Here is a 21,640-nt window from a genome sequence, read left to right as displayed (position 1 = left end):
TCACCAGTTTAGCAGTATGTGGGGTTTTTTTAATAAGCCATATTTTTTCTCTTTTAGAAAAAAGAGTTTATTAACAGTTATTAACAGTTTCTTAACTCAGAAGAAACTGGATCCCAGATTTATTCGATTTAGGTAGTAGCAATAAGAAATACTTTGTTTAGCTTAGCTATGAGAAAAGGATAATATTATCTCTGTAGTTGATTTATTTGTTTGTTTATAGCAGAAAATAAATACAGAATGAAATAGGTGATGGACTGCAGGTATCCTGATATCTATTAGGAGACAAACTTCACTAAGTATAGAATCTCCAACAAATTCTTGATATGCATTGCTGACAACTTCTTCTTTCAGAAGGTGGAGGAAGGAACACAGGGATTGATTATTTTGTATTGTATTATTTTATTTTATTTATTTATAAATATATTTGTATATCGCTATTTCATCTAAAACCATCGAAGCGGTTTACAACAAGTTTTTAAAAATCCATATAGTAAAAACCTTTAGAAGTATAGTTAAAACAGAGGTCAACTATTACCCTAGCCAAGAGGGAATAATTGTCCATTGAGAATAAGCAGTGGGAGCTTTGGCTGGAATTCTTGATTTTATGTCAATATAGGTTAGCATACTCAAGCACATACCTTGGATCTCATGAAAGTTGAGTTTTTAATAAGCTCAGAGAAATGCTAGGTAAGATTATATAACTAGATAAACTACAGGCAAAGGAGCTAAGATGGGTGGAAATCTGTGAAGGAGTCACTATAGTTCCAATAAGAAAGAAAAACGGGAGATAATTTGGCTACACAAAAAGCTTAGTAAGAAGCTGAAAATAAAAAGGATGTCTGTAAAAAATGAAAAGGACAAGTGAGTGAAAAGTGAACATTGTTGGACTTACCATGATAAGTTCCTTCAATGCAAGGAGGAGGGGATCCATATATGGGTTGACTCCACCCACTCACTCCACTGGATATGACAAAGTAAATGAAAAGGGGCCATCTGAGTGGGTCGGACTACCTCTCCCCAGTTCACTTGTGCCAAAGCAAATAAGGCATGGTAGACAGAAGGACAAAAAACAACATGGGCAATAAGATATGCCAGGAAAGCTGGGACCAGCAACCCAGAAGAAGATTTCCAGTAGACATCATTCTCTGATGATGCTCAGAATCCATTGGTCCATGGTGGTAAACTGCCACTATGAGAGGAAGTGTTGGAGCCTCCACACACACACATCGGGAAAGGAGGCCTCATCAGGCTTGCTGTTGCTGCTGTCTTCCTCATTTGGAGTTGCCAGAGTGGCCGGCTCTGGTGAATGAGGCCAAAGGTCTACACCAACCCCCGCCCCCAAAAAGGTCTGGAGTCTCTGCCATCCCTGGGACTAAAGGAACCCCTGAAGGGACAAAAGGAGTGACCTTGCTTCCCCTGCTATCCTCTCTCTTGGGACCCTGTGGCAAGGATTTCTTGTTGTCCATGGTCTCCACCAATACATTGTCTAGCCCTTCCCCAAACAGCTTTGCCCTATCAGCTTCTATGGCCTTGCCATAGTAGGTGGGTGGCATTCTGTGGGATCTCCTCCATAAGGGCCTGCACTGAGATAAAAGATGCGCTGGACATACAGGAAGCTGAGGATGCTGTAACAGCAAGAGTGGAAGCCTCATGGGACCTGCACCACATAGCCTCAACCTTTCTGTCCTTCAGGTTTTTTAGGAAATCCTCCCCATCCCAGACCACCATTGACCCATGTGCCAGAGAGGCCACTGGAGCCTCCACTAACAGAGACATCACAAACTTTAAATCGCCCTTCTCAAAGGGATACAAAAGAGCAGGAGACCCTACATGCTTCAGGGGTCCTAATCATGGACTTGGTCTTCTGTGAAGGGAAAAAACCCTCTTAACAAGGTTTGTGCTTAGGGAAGACTATGGCTGCGCTCCTCAACGTTTTAGTCTACTCTACTTCCTGGAGGGCTAGCCATCTTACAGGCTTTCCTGACTGGGGGCTTGAGGTCCAAAGCGTCCTGGCTAATCCCCTGGTGTCAGACACAGAAACACTCAACATTTTCTTTTAGTTTCCTTAAGAACTTAAAGCAGGCACAGGTTACACAGTTATCTAAGTCCCAATCAAGCATCTCTAGGCATGGCTACTCAAGCATAGATGTTGTTGCAACAATTAGACAGAACTCTCTGAAGTTGGGTCAGGGCAAGCACTCATGCGAGAACTGTCTCTTGGATTAGGACTTGGGAAGCAAGTGGGCGTGTTGCATAATGGGCTCAACCTGCTCTCACACGTGCATCTGGCGACACATCCTTGGTGACAGAGGCAGGGACGCCTCAACCAACTCACCTAGCAGTTCCACCTCCTACTGGGAGGAAGGGTGGGATGTAAAGAAATAAAATAAATAAATCTCTGCTGCTGCTCACTCAGCACATCTCCACCAGAAAAGCTGTCTGGAGGCAGGAAGGGAAAGTAGCCACTCTCAACAGTGACCGAGTCTAAGACAACCCACCGCTCAGGGGTGGGGTTGTCAGCTGGATCAGATCACTAGACCCTTCCCACAAGTCTCCAGCCCCCACCCCCTGCAGACTACTGGACCTTCCCCTGGATCCCAGTCCTCCTTGACATCAGAGCCGCTCTACATGGGGCTCATGACACAGGGGGTGGAAAGCCTGGAGGAGCCTGATTCATCCTCTTCCCCAGCTGCAGACAACTCTCTCTCCACCCTCTGACAGAAGTGGAGAGGTGGAGACTGGTAAGCTCATGCTGCCCCTCCCCTCATCCCTTCTATTCTCTGTGTGTGTGTGTGTGTGTGTGTGTGTGTGTGTGTGTGTGTGTGTGTGTGTGTGTGTGTGTGTGTGTGTGTGCTCCATGGAGAACAGGGAGAGTTACGTTAAGGAGTAGTGCCAGGTTGCCAGGAAAAGAAAGGAAGAAAAAAAATCCCCATGCCCCCCAAAATAGGGAGCCATGGAAAAAAACTGTTGTGGAGCTGGGCAGGAAGTGAACTGGGGAAAGGCTGTCTGCCCCACTCATATGACCCCTTCTCATTTATTTCTCCCTGCCCATGGATCCCCTCCTCCCTGTAGGAAAATGGGTGAGGTGTCACAGGACTGGAGATGGACAAATGTTGTGCCCATCTTCAAAAGGGTAGATCATCTAAGATAAATTAGCCTTTTCTGGACATGCATATGGCCCCTTCACTCCTCCCTTTGCACAAGCTGACAAACAAATCAGGAAATTGGGGTTTCTGAAATTTGGGGTTAAACCCCTTACCAAGAATATATTCTATACCTAGTTACTAAATGATGGAATACATAGTCTTGGATTTCGACCACTGAAAAACCAAGGACAGTATCCAACAAAATAGTGCAGAGGGGTATGCAGAATTTCCCCTCCCACTCCTCGCATTCTCCCCGCACAACCGCTATATCTGCTCCAGAGGGTTGGAGGAAACCCCAGAACACATTTGCAAGGTCAAGCCACCTTAATCATGAAGCCATTCCCGCAGTTTCATAATATCTTTACTGAATTCCGGTAGTCTCACCTGCTAGTTGCCAAACTGTCTATCCTCTCTGTCGGAGGCTGCTGTTCTGATTTCCAAGTACAGAGTAAGATCGCATAACCACACCCAGGCTGGGACACCATCATCTCTGGAGCACCATCACAGCCTGGATTTACAGACAGACTATCCACCTATTTTAGCCAAGAAAGAGAGAATGAAACCCAGTCATCTGATTAAAACCATCATTTCTTTCACTCTGTGAGCTGGTTGCCCGGTTGTCCTTCTCTAACTCCTCAGTGTGTACTCTTGATCCCATCCCCTCCTGTTTCCTGACTACCATCTTCCCCAGTGTTCTCTCTTCTCTGTATAATCAACATCTCTCCCCTCTGTACCTTCTTTCCTGCATTCAAGCATGCCCCTATTCTAAAAAAAATTCCCATAACCTAGGTTTGGGAAACCTTTGGCCCTTTAGATGTTGCTGAACTGTAACTCCCATCAGCCCCAGCAAACATGAGCAATGGCCAGGGATGATGGAAACTGTAGTTCAGCAACATCTGGTGGACCAAAGGTTCCCAACACTTGCCTTAACCCATCTTTCCTCTCCAAGTGACACCCCGTCTCCCTTCTATCCTTCGCCTCCAAACTCCTCGGGCATCCAGTTTACACCTGCTGTCTCTACTATCTCTCCTCCAGCTCTTTTCTCAGCCCTCTCCAGTCTTGTTTCTGCTCCGTAAGGCCAAGGAGGTAATGAATGCCTCTCTAACAGTTGTCCCAGGATGTCTGAAGCATCTTTAAGAAACCCTCCTTGGATCCAGAAGACTTGAACAACTGCTTGTTGCAAATGTCCCCTTCTTGGGCAAGATTCTTAAGCAAGTGGTCACTGATAATCTTCAGGTACTCTTGGATGAGACTGATTTTTAAGAGCCATTTCAGTCAGGGTTCAGGCCCAGTTTTGGCATTGAGATTACTCTGACTGTCCTGTGTAAAGACCTATGAAAAAGACAGGAAGAGTGTGTCCCTGTTGGTTCACCAAGACCTTTCAATGGATTTTGATACCGTTGATTATAGCATCTTTCTGGGGAGAAAGAGGAACGACCCCAAAGAGTAGGAGGGGCAGGAGAGCCATCTGGGAAACAGTTGTCCTATTTACAGAAATGTGTTTCTACTGGGATGGCAGACTAGTTGTGTGTAGAGGGTTGACAGGACAAAGCCAACTGTCCCACTCAGGGAAGAAGTCTGTAGTAAAGGGTGGAAGAGAATCTCCCTAGGTGAGAGACAAAAGAGAAGTGTTTGCAGTGCTCCAGGTGAGAGGTGGGGTGGATCCAGTAGGGAGAGCTGGAACTATCCATTTTATTGTTTGCATTCTATCACTTTGATTAGAGCTGGGTGACAGAAATTATGTGTCGGGGCTGGGAGCAGTGGGAGGAGGAGAGTTGTGCTGCCATAAAGGGAGGTACGGAGGTGGGTGAAGGTGTACAGAGGGGAGAAGGAGGGCTAGGTACATCAAAGGCCTTGTCTCCCTTTGCTTTCCCTGCTGTATTTCAGAATATGGGGATGCAGATTAGCTAATCCCTAGTCTAGTGGTGATGTTAAATGCCAGGTCTGTCCAGAATAAACCATCTAGCCAGCTTCCTCATCGTAGTCAATTTCAGGCCCCCACCTCCTGCCATTCAGGCAAGTAGGTGTTACTCAAGTAGCTGTAGTCTCAGCAGTCTCTGGGCCAAATTTAGGGACTTTCTGTGGGCTTGAGCAGATGCCTCCATGCATTACTTCTTCTGGTGCTGTTTTTATTCCGATTTAAGCTGCCACCTATGTTAATTAAGGCTGGCATGTCAAAGGAGCTATCAGCATATGCCTTCATTTGTCTCTGCATCTGGCCACACCCCTTCAAGACTTTTTGGCAAAGAAGACCCATGCAATTTCAGGGGGAAGTTAATTTCAGAGATAAGGTTGAACACCAGAGGTGTTGGAGTCCATCAACCTAACATCATACTGATGGGCTAAAGAACAGTTTCTGAGTGACTTATGATTAAGCTTGAGAAGGGTCATATGAGTGCAAGCTGTCCTTCAGATAGCCTGACTCCAAACCATTCAGGGATTTAAGAGCTCAAACTACCACTAACAGGCAGCCAGTGGTAGATATGGTGCAACTTGTTCTGTATACTTTGCCTCCAAAAATGTTCTTGCTGCTGCATTCTATACCAGTTGGAGTTTCTGAATCAAAGGCAGCCCACATAGATTGCATTACAGGAACCCAACCTGGATGCCTCGGTAATGGACTGGATGAGAGCCAATAAACTGAAGCTGAATCCAGACAAGACTGAGGCACTGTTAGTGGGTGGTTTCCTAGTCTGAAGTTGTGGTTTGCTCTTGAATGGGTTACACTCCCTTTGAAGGAGCAGGTATGTAGCTTGGAAGTACTTCTAGATCCACTTGTTATTTGAAGCTCAAGTGGCCTCGGTGGCAAGGAGTGTCTTCTACCAGCGTTGCCTGGTGGCCCAGCTGTGACTCTATCTTGTCTATGCTCTGGTAACCTCTTAGATTACTGCAATGTGTTATACATGGGGCTGCCTTTGAAGACAGGAAACTGCAGCTGGTGCAGAATTCAGCAGCCAGACTACTCAGTAGGACAAGACAGTTTCAGCACATAACACCAATTCTGGCACAACTGCACTGGCTACCAATTAGTTTTCGGGCTCAATTCAAAGAGCTGGTTTTGACCTATAAAGCTTTATATGGCTCAGGACCGCCTCTCCCTAAATGTACCAACCTGGACCCGACACTTGGCATCGGAGGCCCTTCTTTGTGTTTCTCCTCTGAAGGAGGTGTGGAGAGTGGCAATATGAGAACAGGCCTTCTCAGTGGGGGCCCCCCATTTGTGGAACACTTTCCCCAGGGAGATAAGCCTGGTGTCATCATTATCCATCTTTAGGAGCCAGGCAAAAACTTTTCTCCCAGGCATTTGGTTCTTATCTCTGGAAGGCTTTTGGAGAGCTTCTGTCCAAAGGATTGCTTCACTGCTTATGTACTGTTTTGTTTTTAACTATCTAATTTTTTTAAATCTTTTGCTTTTTAATTTTATTTTTTATTATCTGTAAGTCACGTTGAGTGCACGTATTTGTGTAGAAGAGCTACTAACAAATTTAATAAATAAAATAATAAAATAATAAAATAAAAATGTAGCATGCATATATGTCACTGAGGCAAGGTATGCTTTATCCAGATTGAGTCACAGCTGGTGGAGCAGACAAAGCTGGAAAAAAGCACTCTTGGCCACTGATGCCATCTGCAATGTCATTTGGAGTGCAGAGTGCAGAAGCATCCCTATGTGACTGACTCTTCCGGGGAAGTGCAATCTGTTTTAAGATATGCAGCACACCTCCGTCCACATCAGCAAATTTCCAGATCCTTAAGACCTCTATCTTATCAGGATTTACCTTCAGATTGTTTTCCATCATCCATCTCAAAACTATCCCCAGACAGTTCCTCCCTGAGATGATGGAAATGAGACATAGAGCTATGTGATTTGCATACTGATGACACAACAGCCCAGATGACTTCTCCCAGCGGTTTCATGTTTATCTTATAGAACCCTGAGGTACATCAAAGCCCAATGGCCAAGAGGTGGAACAGAAGTCCTTCAGCATCACCTACTGGACAAGTTCCTCCAGAAAGGTGTTGAGCTACTGTAACTCTGTGCCCCCAAGTTCCATCACACCAACACGACTGAGTATACTAAGTTGCTGAGAGATCAAGAACAACGTCACATTACCCTCACAATATCCCTCCTATCATGATACCATACAATATGCATTTTTTTTTATTTTAGCTCTATTTCTGTTTATGTAAAAAATCACATATGGCGGTAATGTCGTTTCTTTTTGTTTATCACGTGTATTTATATATTTACAGTGTAGCATTGATATAATGTATTAAGGAATATTCTCCATCCCAGTTGTAATAAAATTGACCACAATGAATGTATTATTATACGTTTATCCACACTTTCAGTGCAGCTTCATGTAAAGAATAAAGTGAAATTTTATCCCTGATTTGCTTTCACACTTTTAAATAATGTAAATGGGCTGCCTTCAAGTCAATTCCGACTTACAGGAGACCCTTTAAATAGGGTTTTCATGGTAAGCGGTATTCAGAGGGGGTTTACCATTGCCTCCCTCTGAGGCTGAGAGGCAGTGACTGGCCCAAGGTCACCCAGTGAGCTTCATGGCTGTGTGGCGATTCGAACCCTGGTCTCCCAGGTTGTAGTCCAACACCTTAACCACTATACCACACTGGCTCTCTCACACTTTTAAGGGGCACCAAATTATTCTCTTGCCCAGGACCCCCAAACGCTAGGGCCACCAGTCCTCAGTAAAGCAGTTATCACCTCTAAGATCCATACAGACAGTCTAGCCCTGGCAAAATTTACTAGATAGAAAAGGCAAGGATCTATCAAGCAAATGTTAGGTCCAATCCTCTAGACAAAGGTTTTCCTTTTTAAAATTGGCTCCTTGCTTTTGAAGTACATTCTTCTACACAGGTATCCACACACTGCTTTTCGTACCTGTCCCTCCAGTAACCATTTTTTGAGTAGCACCAATTGTCCAGTGATATACTCTGAACTCTCAGATGAGTCTTCCCAGCGAAAGGCTCGCACCACACGGTCTGTATAACCCACCACCAATTCACTCTTTCCATCTCCATCTGCAAAGAGCAAAATACACATATTTTTATGGGATAATGAACTCTTTTATCAACACAACTGCAAGTTTACATTCAAGAGTCTCTAAACACATTTTAGAAAACAGCTAAAAATTATATTGTATGGAGAACTAAGTATCAAACAGGGACAGGGATAATGCATTTTTTCTAATGTCTGAAATCCCTATTCAAGAACAGCTTGGTTTTTTGCAAATTTCTATTTTATGGATCAAGTTCTATTACATCAAATAACACAACAGATATAAGTAGATCATGAGCCAGAATGTTATATAGGTAAGACCAGGGAAAGTAACTGGAGATTAAATAATTTCAAGATAATGAAGTAATAGAAATGCTTCAAGAGACCTAAAAGTTTATCTTGAAAGAAACCTAGCTTCTGAACTTTCTAGTCTCACTGTATGAGAGTCTCATAAAGTGGGCGATGAAAGTATTTCATCAGAAGAAAAAGAGACAAGAGAAAATGCTACAATTATTTTTGGATATACACAAGCATAAGAAAACTTATAGTAGGGATGTTTTTCAACATCTGCTATAAGCTGGTGAAAAATTAAGAATGATGGATACAGCAAGAATACACATAGTTTGAATTATGTTAAGCAATTACATTACTTTAAAAAAACAGATAAATAAGACTAAAAACTTTGTCTTAAGATTCAGGTTAAGTTTCAGAGTGAAAAGATAATTTGCTCAGTAGTTGATCTAAGAAAAAAAATTAATTGGTCCTTCAGGAATTTGTGCGATATCATAGTTTTATTTGTCAAATCATCTACCTCCTGATAGATGAATAGTTAGATATGTTACCTGCCCCTTGTGTAAACAGGGAAGAATTACAGTGCAATCCTATGCAGTCTACTCAGAAGTTTACTCTCAGGTAGTGAGTTTCACTATTTATATAGCAGAATATAGTTACAAACTTTTTGTGTAATATTATTGCACTTTTTTCTCTCAGTTAAAAGTATACCATGCAATTATGAGTTATAACTTTATACTTTTAGAAAATACTTTTGATTAAATGGGTTTACCAAATTAAGAGTTATCTTCCTGTAGTATCTGAAAAGGCCTCTGAACAGGCTGGATTACTGTAATGTGCACTATGTGGGGCTGCCCTTGAGGTTGGTCTGAAAGCTGCAGCTCGTGCACAATGCAGTGGTGAGACTGCTCACTGGGGCAGGATATCACCAACATGTTACCTCGCTGCTGAAAGAATTGCACTGGCTGCCCATTAGCTACCGGGCCAAGTTCAAGGTGCTGCTTTTGGTGTAGAAAGCCCTATACAGCTTGGGACCAGGATACCTAAAAGATCGTCTTACTCCTTATATACCCCATCAATCACTGCACTCTGCAGATGAGGGCCTCCTATAGATACCACCTTATCAGGAGGGCCATTTTGCACAACACAGGAGGTGGACTTTTAGCATTGTGGCACCTACCCTTTGGAATTCCCTCCTCTTAAATATTAGACAGGTGCCACCTCTGTTATCTTTTTGGTGCCTACTGAAGACCTTCCTCTTTTAACAAGCCTTTTAAATAAATATCTGTGCTGGAATTGGTTTTTAAGATGTTTTAAAAGTTTTTTTTAAGCTGATTTTAGATGTTTTGTTTTTAAGATGTTTTTAGTGTTTTGTCCCTTGTTTGCTGCCCCGGGCTCCTTATGGGAGGAAGAGCAGGATAGAAATTATTGTTGTTTTTGTTATTATCAACAACAACAACAACAATAATAAGCTTTCAGTAATATGCAAATTTAAGTAAACCAGATTATTCATTAATTAAAAAATCTTTACTCAATCAGAAACCCTGGAATAAAAGTTTAATTTGCATAATTATTTCTGCTGGCTGAGAGTTGGTCTCCTCCTTGTTCTCTTTGTTTCGAGTTATGGAAGAATACTCAAGGCCTCAGAAAGAAAGAGAGTTCCTCTGGGGAGAGTTTTTCCCCTCTGCTTTCCCATAGACTTGTGTTACTTTCCCCAACCACTCACACTGAATTTCCTATGCTCTGCAAAGTCCTGCTATTCCATATGTGCTGTTGCTCACCAATGTCACTGATCAGCATAACTTTTGTGTTGGCAGGAATGTGCTGCTTGAATCCCAGCTTTTGGTCATCTGCTGTTGGGAGCTCGTGGTGACCCAAAGCATCCAGGTGCTTTGAGGATGGACTGAGGTCAAAGAGATGAAACCAACCTTCAGCACTCACTGCAACAACTAAGTTCTGACAGAGAAGTTTCTGGATCAGTAGGAGGTAGTAAGACAGAGAGGACACCAAGAACACTGAGGCAATGAACAACAATGACTTATTTTAAAAATCTCTAAGTTGGGCACAATCTAAAAACAAACAATATATCATTAAAGCAAAAACAAAATCTAAAACCATGAAAACATATAAAAACAGTATAAAACAGTATAAAAACAAACAAAAGCATGTAAAAAGAAAAAAAACCAGAAATTATTTGTTCCATATTTATTATACACAAGACTCTTCAAAGTTTATCAGTGACAAAGCATCTGTAGAGTACAACCTGGGCGTTGGCAGTCTCTATTTCCTAAATAATATATATCCTCCCTGATAAATATATTACTATAAAAACACCACTAAGGGTGGTTTACAACATATATAAAATTACAATTCCATAATTCATTTTCAAGGTTCAGCCTTAACGTCTACCATTGAGTTCTGGAATATATAATTTTGTAAACCACATTTGAAATGTATTGAATACAGATATATACATTTTAATCCTCCTGTACTAATGGGGTTGCTGTTGATCCCAGAAGCTGTTTCAAATATTTATAAAACATTTTCAGCACACCTGCACCACTTCATACTCCTCAGCAATTATGGGTTCAGTTGTTCTGTGGTATTACTTTTTTCCTTTTTCAATTAATATTTCAATATTTCAAAAGGCTTTGAAATTAATAAAAATAAAATTGACACAGATTTCCATGATTAATAATGAGAGAAATATAACTTTCTAGGTTAGATTCTCTGTAGAAAGAGTAGTAACACAGAAAAGAAGCAAAGAAGAACATCAACAAACATACAAAAATATAATTCTCCATCTTTGGAGATGGCAGGTGTTGCCACCACTCACCATATGCTCAGAGGCACATGTTACCAAATTCTTCCAAGCTGCACAGGAAGTGGATTGGACTGTGAAAGACCAACCCAAATTGTGATTGCATTTTGATAAATTTGTAGGGCAGTACAATATCAAAGGGAGGTCAGGTCTCCTGCTCCCCTGGTGCATTCACTACAGCTGCCCAATTTCCCTGCTTTTTAAAGTTTGATAGAAATATCTGTTGTACATTCTTAAACCGCAAGGTTTTTTGCCTATTAGTGAATTTCCCTGCTTTTTAGTCTGGAAGATAAGAAATGGCATCCTATGCAAATTTGCTGAGAATGGATTGATCATTTGCATTCTTATTGAGTTCATTGGGATTTACTCCCCTGCAATCATGCTTAGGATAGGTGAAACTGAGCACAGGGGATTGGGAGGGAAGGAGGGGGGAGGGGAGCAGGCAGGAGGGGAAGGAGGAGGGCAGATTTGATTATTTGCATGTTTATTGAGTTCACTGGGATTTACTCCTGTGCAATCATGCTTAGGATAGGTAAAACTGACCATGGGGAGGGAAGCCTGGAGTGGGCAGGGGAGGAGAGGAAGAAAGGAGGAGGAAGGGAGAGGAGAGAGGAAGGAGGAAAAAGGCAGGTCTGATCATTTGCATGCTTATTGAATTCAATCGGATTTACTCCTGTGCAATCATGGCTAAGATAGGTAAAACTGACCATGGGGAAGAGGAGGGGGAGGGGAGAGTACAGGGAAGGGAGAGGGGAGCAGAAGGAGTGGGAAGGAGGGGATTGGAAGGGACGGGATGAAGGAAGGGGGAGGGAAGAGGCAAATGGGAGGTGATGGGAAGGAGGAGGGGAGTGAAGGTTTGATCATTTGCATACTTATTGAGTTCAATGGGATTTACTCCCATGCAATCATGCTTGAAAATTAATTGGACTGCCTTCCAAGATGATTCCTATGGTGACCCTTTGAATAAGGTTTTCATGGTAAGAGGTATTCAGAGGGGATTTACTATTGCCGTCCTCTGAGGCTGAGAGGCAGTGACTGGCCCAAGGTCACCCAGTGAGCTTCATGGCTGTGTGGGTATTTGAACAGTTGGCTCCAGAATCGTACTATGGCCCTATTCCCTCAGCACATTGTTCCGTGCCCTAGTCATCTCTCGACTGTTTCAATCATCTTCTCTCAGATCTTCTGCTGCCTCATTTTGGTCCTCTCAGCTCTATCCAGTGCTCTGCTCCCAAAAATATCCACCTCTTGTTGCTCAAACCATGCAACACCCATCTCGGATCACTCCTGTATCCTGCACAAGCCTCTCATCCTTACCCTGAAACCCCTCCATGGGCTTGACAAATCCCCATGCTTATCCAGCTCTACCACCTTCAGCCATGCAAACATCTCCTGCTCCTTCCATCCTTTCTTCCCTACGCCTGGAAGTGCCTCATAGAATGCTTCTGTGATATCATTTCTTTTACATCCTCCTAGTTCCTTTTCAAAATCCATCATTGCAATAACTTACTAGTTTCCAGTATCTACTGCAATTAATGTAACTGACATAATTCTTCCCCTGTCTACCCTATTCCCATTTGTCTTCCCTTCCTGTGCGGACTCCCTTGTGTTTATTTTCTAGATTGTAAGACCCTCAAGATAAGCACTCCTCTTCTGAAGTGCTATGTTATTAATATAGTGTCATCCATGTACGACACATGTGGTCGGGATATAAATGTAATAAACAAACACTTCTTTCAGCCTCATCCTAAGATTAAGCATGGTTACTTGGAAATAATTCCCCATTGATTTCCATGGAACTTATTTCCTAAGAAGTATACAGAAGATTTCAGGGTTTTTCCCCAATATTCCCACAACTCTATGAAATATATCACTTTTTTCACATTTGGCAGAGGCTGACACATCCATTTGTTTAATGTTTGATTTCAGTGTTGAGCAACTCATTATCCTGTTTCTCTGGAGGAAGCATTTGAGCTTAGTACTAAATATATCAGCAAAGACATAGCACATAATTACAAGGTGGGAAGATTTTTTTTAAAAAAAAAGCATTTACCTTTCCTTTATTACACACATCCCCAACACCAACACAGGTGAGCTGGGAGAGAGAAGGAGAGAGGGACAGCATTTATTTAATTAGGTATAACACTTTTCAATAATTTCAAAAATCTTTAACAAGAAGTAAGGGAAGGATCAATTCTAACACATAAAAATAAAACTACAAGCACTAAGTTCTAATTTGCAATAAATACGTGGCTCCAAAGACTATTACAGATCAAGACAGTCTCCATAATCCTCACAACCCAAGCAATAACCCATGACTAAACTAAATCTCTATGCAACAGGATTGCTGTAGCTGATTGGTTTTCATCCTTTCTATCTTCTGGGAACCTGTTTCATATTGACTTGCTTACCAAGGAATTACTGCTGTCTTCCTTCTTCTCCATTAGACAGAAGACAGCAGTCGTGACAATCCTTGTAGATGTGTTACTGAGTGCACTTAAAATCATCAACATAAAAAAAGAGGTCAGAATCTGTCCCAATGGGTCCCTGGCATTTATCTATTTATTATTTGATTTATATCCTGCCCTTTCTCCCAGCAGGAGCCCACAGAGGCATTTGACTGACTATGGCAGAGGCTGACATTGAATCTGCATGGTGCCTCTGATCCTGGAGGTAGAACATACCTCTTGTGGCTAGTAGTGATCAATAGCCTTATTCTCCATGAATTTGTCTAATTCTCTTTTAAGTCATTAAAGTTGGTGGCCATCTTGTGGTACCTCTTGTGTGAGCAAACTCATAGTTTAATTACACACTGTGTGAAGAATTACTTCCTTTCGTCTGTCCAGAATCTCCCACAATTACATTTCATTCAGTGACCCCACTCATAAAAGTGCTACTCTGTGTGATAAGCCATTTAGAAGAAGTAGCCATAAACTTTGGCAAAATTTTAACCATATCAGAAAAACTCTTAATTTGGGATTTTGTGGATATGATGACAAATCCTGGCCAGGACCTTTCCTTTTACACCACCTATCTTCTATCGGATCAATATACTCAAATCATGTGTAGTGTTGCAAGATTCTGTGCTATGGCAATCATCCATCGCAGAACATTGTTAGCCCAACTGCCTATACAGCCATGATTATAGTTAGCAAATGTATGATTTTTAACCAGTTTTATATGATGTTTGATATTGTGTACTGGTCTATGACCGCAAGAATAAATTCAAATTCAATATGATGACAATATATCTAATCCACACAGACCCTCCTTCATGCTAATAGCTTATCAAGCATCTTAGGTTTTGGTAGCGATTATGCTGCTGCTGCAGCTGCATGAATGAATCAAGCTGCATTTGGGAGAGGAGCAAAAGTTGCAGGACTGAGCAAGAGATATGATGCACGTCTTGAAAGTGAGGGGAGGTAACCTCTCACTGAGAAGGAAACCCATCAGCAGAAATACAGATTACCTGTTCCAGCATCTAATGATACCACAGAAGGAATAATTTAAGAAGGGTAGGGTTACTGGACAAAGAAGGTGGCAAGCTACAGCAGCCCTTCAGTCCTTACCTCTTTAACCTACTTTGAAATAAATCCTTCTGTTCTCCTTTCCCTTCATCCAGCTCCTCCTTTATGGCCTAATTCTCACAGACCCTCAGCTAGATAACCCTCAGCTAGAATGTATACCACAGATAGGAAAGATAGTACCAAGTCCAAGAGTGTGCCAGCAGAGTCAAGGAAGGTATTAAATGGAGGCTTCTTTCAGAAAATGGAAGCCTTTCCCAAATGAGGAAAACAGAAAAGGAGCACAAACAATAGCAAAAGAAATACAAGCAGACAACAGGGAATGCAAATAACAACGGAGCATGTTGCTAAAAACATTAAGACTAACAATACAAACATTTTTTAAATACATACGATGCAGAGAATTGGTTAGGGAGACGGCTGCACCTTTTGACAAGAGAATTAAAGGTGTGGCTAAAGGGGGAAAACATAAAAGCATGTGTCTCAGTTGGTGGTTCAGGAGGCATGGGGGATCATGCACCCCTTCCACTGTCCCCAAGGCCAGCATGACTGGCATTTAGAGGCAGCTTGCTTTTACACTTCAGAGGCAGATTACCTAAAAAATACAAATTAATGGAAAGCAAATAACGTAGGACAGCCTTTTCCTTCAGTCCTGCTATGAACTTCTCAGTAACATCAGGTTGGCTAATTTTGGAAACAGGATGCTGCACTAACTTCACCTTTGATCTAATCCAGTAGGGCCTCTGCTTAAAACCTGTGTGAAAGAACCACCAAAGACTGGAGAAACCAGAGGACTATAGCTTCTTCTTACCATTCCTTGACATGAGCGCACAGTCCAAGGCTTGCTTTCATCATTCTTGTATATGAATAGTTTGCCACTAGTGTCTCCCACCACTAGCTCATTTAGCTGGAGAAGAAGAGGAATGGAAGTTAATAGGGAGGAGTCCCCCCTTTTCTTTCAAAATAATTTTATTGCATTTTTATAACAACAGGAACAATAAATAGTACAATTAGTACAATCTTTTCAGTCTTCACCTTAATTTCCCACTAGGAATCACCTACAAAGGGATCTCTTCATCCTTACTTTGTTTACATAATATCTAACTGTGACAATAAGACCCTTCAGGACTATCTCTGCAAGTCTGGCAAATGTACCTTCTTAACCCCTCTATTAACACAGAAAAGTAGCAGATGCCAAACATTCACAAAATTAACCTTTTTCACCGTCCTTTCAGCCAGCCTAACCCGATGATCCAATTGCCAGATACATGCAAAGTAACTCTGCAAAGTATGGGTGTTTTGCTTACGTCCATATGTGCAGCACCAGTAGGTCCGACATTTTTCAAAAGCACAGCAGCAATGGATTCAGAACTATTAGCTGTTGGACTATATCAGACATAACCCTGAATATCAACACCAGTGTTCTTAGCATGATGTTGTTTTTGTGCTGCACTTCTGGAGCACTACTAATAGGATAGCAGTTGAAAGTGAGTAGAAGAACGGGAGATTGTACCTACCCTACAAGGTGGTTTGGAGGCGCAGCACAAGGTTAGCAAGGTTTCCCCGTTCTCATGAGAAAGGCAGGTTCACCAAGGGCTGGTCACCAATGCCAGCCTAGATTTGTAGATACCTGATCCCAGTATGTTTTTCTTTCCTTTTCTTAAAACTATGGGTTTCTGCCACTGTGTGCTTTGCACACCAACCCACCCCCTAACCCCACCAACAGGAATCCCAGAAATCCCAGGCACCCCCACCCCTTCGCTAATCCCCCAGTGCCTCCCAGTGATGATGCATACATGACAGCCACTATCAGCTCACTCATGCTCCCCCGCTGCTTCTGCCACCTCCTCCTTTCCCACCTCCATCATGTCTCACCGCCCCCCTCCCTCACCTGGTGCCACCATGACCCCACAGCATTTAGAAGGCTGTTGTAAGATGGCAGCCAAAGTAAAATATATTATGTATGGAAAGGGAAATGCATATGGAGGGTGATGAGTTGATTATAGTGCTGGGGGAGAGGGTGATTAATTTATATATTTTTAAAATTTATATCCTGCCCTTGCTCCCAAAGGAGCCCAGTGCAGCAAAACAAGTGATAAACACTAAAAACATCTTTTTTAAAAAAAATCTTAAAAATAAAACATCTTTTTTAAAACTTTAAAACATCTGTAAAAATAAATTCCAGTACAGATGCAAACTGGAATAAGGTCCCTACTTAAAAGGCTTGTTGAAAGAGGACATTCTTCAGGAACAGCTGAAAACACGGTGCCTGTCTAATACGCAAGGGGAGTGCATGCCAAAGGGTAGGTGCCACAACACTAAATGTCCACCTTGTTCGTTGTGTGGAATGGACCTCCTGCAGATACCACCTTACTTTTTTCCTGCATGCTGTTTTTGTGATTATGACTGGACCTTCCACCTATAGGACCCCTTCCCCAGCCACCCTCATGATCAGAGAGAAAGGAATGGCAGGGCTTATGCCCTCAATTAACTTCCTACTCATACAATTCATGTCAAACTTTTAACAGCTGAAGTGCCCAGCTTCTAGTCTGATGTAGAATTTTATTTGATATTTTGTAGGGGTGGGTGGGAAACAGCAGTATGTTGACATGCGAAGAACACAAGGCTTCTGCATGCAGAGTCATTAGATTTTGGTTGAGAAGTTGTCTGAGGCTCTAATTTAAGTAGACTGACCTTTGCTGCTACCTGAAGGGTGTTTTGCATAGTTATTTGGATCTAGAAATTTAAACCAGGCAGAACAGAAGGTATGTGAGTTTGGGTGGAGGTGTAATACATCCAACTACAGGATTTTAACACTATTTAATAACCATTGTGGTCCAGACTACACATTTATTTCTCCTTCTAGACAAGTGCAGTTAGGGGAGAGATGGAGTTGGTTGCAACAGTGGTGTTGGAATACAGAATAATGAACTCTTTATCTGTAGGTCAGTTTGGTGATCTCCACAGCTACTCGCCCACCCACATAAGAAAAAATAGGAGGGCTCCATTGCCATTCCACAGCTATCTTGTTTCTGTTTTTCTCATTATTTTGTAGTTAACTACGTTATAGTCCCCTGTATAGTAGTATAGTTAACATCCATGCTAATATGCAACAGTTCAGGTAGATACGAGAGTGGCCCTTTAAACAGATTTTGTTTTAGTCTTTTAAATTGACTTTGTTTTTAGCATTGTATTTTATTGATATCCTGATATTTGGATTATTTGTATTTGTATTGCTGGTCCTCGACCGTAATAAATTCTATATATAGCTATCTTGAAATAAAAGGTAGAAACAGAAAAAGAAAAAAGGAGCTCCTCTTTCTAACTCTGGTCTTTTTTGGCAAAAAAAATCCATATAACTTTTTATAAAAATACCTGCGAAATGTCAGTACTCCCAGATTCTCATGTTGCAGATTGAGTCTAAGAAAGAGTGGTTTATGACAATCCTACAATATAATCCACTGTTAAAATTGCATGTCAGAGGTGGGACTGAAGCTGCTTTGGATTTGCAACCAAAACTCCACCATACAAAACACTTCTCAAGATCCAGTACTGTACTGTATAGGTTAATGTACTTCTGCCTCCTCATACTCTCGCCCAGCACAAATCCAGTATTCAATTGCACAACGTAACGTTGCGTTCCCTAGACTTCCAAACCGACACCTTGGTCTTTGAACTGGGTAAATGAATTGTTAAACTAAGGCATTGGTCAGATATAACATGAACTCCTGGTTTTGCTGTCATCTTTTGGTTGCGGGTGGACACACGCTGCTTTCCCATCACAGCTACTCTTGGACGCAGTTTTGCGTAAACATGCACATAATTGCTTTGTAAAGTTCCAGCATTGTAAAGTTCCATTCCTAAATATACGTACTTAGGAGGAAGTTCCATTAAACGCAGTAGGTCTTCCTTATGAGTAAACGTGCACAGGATTGCAGTTTGAAATTGCGCTTTTTTCTAATATGTTCTATGGGGTGCTCTCACCACAAAAATGGCGTCAGAGGAAACCTTGAAGTGAATCTTACGTATTATTCTGTGTGCCTCGGTTCCTTTCACTCGTACGCGTTTGTTTACCCACATACCGTGTCATTATCCGTATCTCCTAAGCAGATGGCGTGCGGAAAGAGGCTCCCGCTAAATTCCAGTGTCACCCGCTGCACGTAACTGACCGATCGCATGATGCGTCCTCCGACCATAGAGATTCGTACTTTTTGGCTAGAGGCGTGCAATTCCTTTAGCACTCTATGGCAGCTAGCCTGCGGTAAGGGTGCTCCTTTGGGCCAAAACATGTGTGGTGGGAACTTCCATAGAAATATGACGTATAGAGTTACGCTATTATATCTGAAGTGGAGCAAGAACTTCCTGGTTCCTTTTGCCACTTCTGTGTCTCATAGGCTAGCAACAGTTCAATCCTATGCATCACTCAATTGTAAGTCTTTTTGAGTTCACTGAGGCTGATTCCCAAGTAAGTGGATACTGGACTGCAGGCTCAGTGAGTGTACCTGTGTTTTGCCAGCAGCTTCTATGTTGTCGCACACACACACCCTCAGCCCTAAACAAAAATTAGAAGCAAATCCGCTCTTTAAATAAATAAATAAAAAAATCACCATGGAACTATAAGTATACTCAGAGATTATTTTCGTCATATGAAAGCATAGAGGAAGTAGAGGGCGTGGAAAGGGGAATAGCAGAAATTGGCCCACCCATCCCAAAACACAGAAACAAATCGTCTGCGACCCCGAGTGGAGCGGTTTGGAGCCCAGATTTTCTCCAGTTTATTGGATTATCCTCCGTAACGCGTAAACCCGAATTTACAGGGGGAAAATATCAACACTGGTGTTGTTTAAGGGTCACGTCATATGGACTACGTAAATTAGGGAATACAAGCAGCTGCAAACATACAGTAAACTTCAGTGTGGATTCCAGAAAGAGCCCTGCAGATACAATGGATCTTGCAAGGCAGAGGTGAGGCTGAAGTCTGCAGAGTATGTTACAATAACTATGCTGCCTGCAGCATAGCCCAGTGCTATTTACATTTCCATTATACTGTTACGAATTGTGTTGGATGTCATAACCTGTTAGGTTTGTGCCCTAAAGAGCATGAAGCTCGTTGATATGGAGTCTATTATAATCTTGATTAATACAGGCACAAACCTTTAAAAAAATAATCTAACAAGTATTTTTTACGGTTTTTGAATTATGCCATTAAAGTAACATTCACACAGAAATTAAAAGGGGAGGGAGAAGGCAGTCCTACACAAGATCCACCAGCTGAGGGGCTCCTAAGATGTGCTGTCAGAAGGATAGATATGCCTGTGGAACCCTCCCATAACCAACAGAACACCCCACTGATAAACACACAGCAGCAGAGTAGCCCAGACAGGGCAGAGATGTGGGCAGGATGAGCTTAAGTCCATGGCCATGTCCAGCTGACAGTGCAACATGACGACAGCAGCTGCACATCTGGTGGAAGGAATTTCCCTCCCAACTACTTCAGTGGGTTTTAAAAAAAACTGTCCCCCACCCATGCCACCAAGATAGATCACAGGATGTGGCATAATTCTAACCCAGTTTCCCCACACAGGGGATTCTTACAAACAGCTAAACTCTTTGTGAGGTACTCTACCCATTGCCACTGATGAGCACTTTTGGCTTGCAGGATCACAGCCCAGGTGTATATGGCGCAGAACAAACAAACTGTGAAGGGATCATTACACTCACAGTCACTGTAGTCTCTCCCCCACCCCACCCCACCCCACCCCACCCCAGGAAGGAGGGAGGATGGCAGGCAGGGTGGCTAAGGTGGATGTTGAGCATTCAGGTGGCAGCATTCCTTCTTTCTCACTCCCTCACAGCCCTCTCTTGTGCATGCAGGGTCAGGGCCCATGATATGTAGCGCAGTTATTGCCAATTGCTCATTGTTCACTGTGCCTTCCCTTGTTCTCCACAGGCTGCTGCGTTCCATCTATTTTATACCTGTGCAGGTTAGGAGGGAGAGCCACCCCATGACCAGCAGCAGGAACCAGGATGCTCCTGGCTGTTTTTATGGGGGGCTGTAAACCTACTTGCTCCAGATATGCTCTTGTGCTTTTGAGAGCTGTGTGACTGATAGTTATGCAATAGGTGAAGGTGTTTCTAACATGCAGCCAGTGCCACAAATGACACTATTGTATGTTGAATCACTCTTCAAGGCACAGGAGCCCTGCTTGGTGGATAAGATGTTGATTAATAAAGGCTTTGATGTTCCTCATGTGGTATCTTCAAAACACCTTTATCAATACCAACACCAAGGCAGGGTACCGAACACAAAATAAAAACAATCATCCAAATCATAAAATAAACAATGTACACTAAAATACACCATCAAACAATTAAAGTAGCTAAAGACAACAGCAGATAAAACAAGGATCAGCTTATAAGACTTAAAATGGCTAATAAGTAAACCTTGCACTGACATGGTCATGCTGGTGCCAGTTGCATCTGTAAGGAGAGGATATTCTGCAGACGGCACCACACTGAGAAGGCTCTCGCCTCACCATATCGTGAGCTTCCACGAATAATGGAATACCAGCAAACTGATGCAGGAAGAGGTACTCCTTTGTGTATTTGGGTCCCAAGCTGTTTGAAGGGTAAGCAACAGCACCTTGAACTAGGCTCAGGGTAGGCAGCCAATGTAATTATTCTAGCAGCAGTGTGATTCTGTTCAGTTGTGCCAGCTGAAATTCTGGCAGCTGAATTCTGCACTGCTTGAAGCTTTGTTGCAGGAAACAGTAAACAGGAATCTTTTCCTTGCATCTTAGTATAGGGATGGAGAACTTGTGGCCTTTCAGATGTTGGA

The 21,640-nt window shown here is 42.4% G+C and overlaps 1 protein-coding gene across 3 annotated transcripts in view; it reads right to left on the bottom strand.

Annotated features, from left to right (window-relative positions):
- Window positions 1-19,056, bottom strand: part of ITFG2 (integrin alpha FG-GAP repeat containing 2) — a 56,437-nt gene extending 37,381 nt beyond the window's left edge. Inside the window, exons 1-6 of one of the 3 annotated variants that reach the window (XR_009757627.1) lie at window positions 18,885-19,056; window positions 15,614-15,709; window positions 13,332-13,373; window positions 10,242-10,416; window positions 8,053-8,192; window positions 3,531-3,679 (exon numbers count right to left, since the gene is read on the bottom strand). Coding sequence is in view for 2 of the 3 variants with exons in the window: in XM_061582559.1 (XP_061438543.1) it covers window positions 3,531-3,679; window positions 8,053-8,192; window positions 10,242-10,416; window positions 13,332-13,373; window positions 15,614-15,709; window positions 18,885-18,998 (716 nt within the window). In the remaining variant the exon portion in view is untranslated. The other 2 variants (XM_061582559.1, XM_061582560.1) reach the window with 2 other exon arrangements.
- Window positions 19,057-21,640: the final 2,584 nt, after the last annotated feature.

This window comes from Rhineura floridana, chromosome 8 (assembly GCF_030035675.1).
Source record: "Rhineura floridana isolate rRhiFlo1 chromosome 8, rRhiFlo1.hap2, whole genome shotgun sequence".
NCBI lineage: Eukaryota > Metazoa > Chordata > Lepidosauria > Squamata > Rhineuridae > Rhineura > Rhineura floridana.
This window is presented reverse-complemented; position numbering and strand designations above follow the sequence as displayed.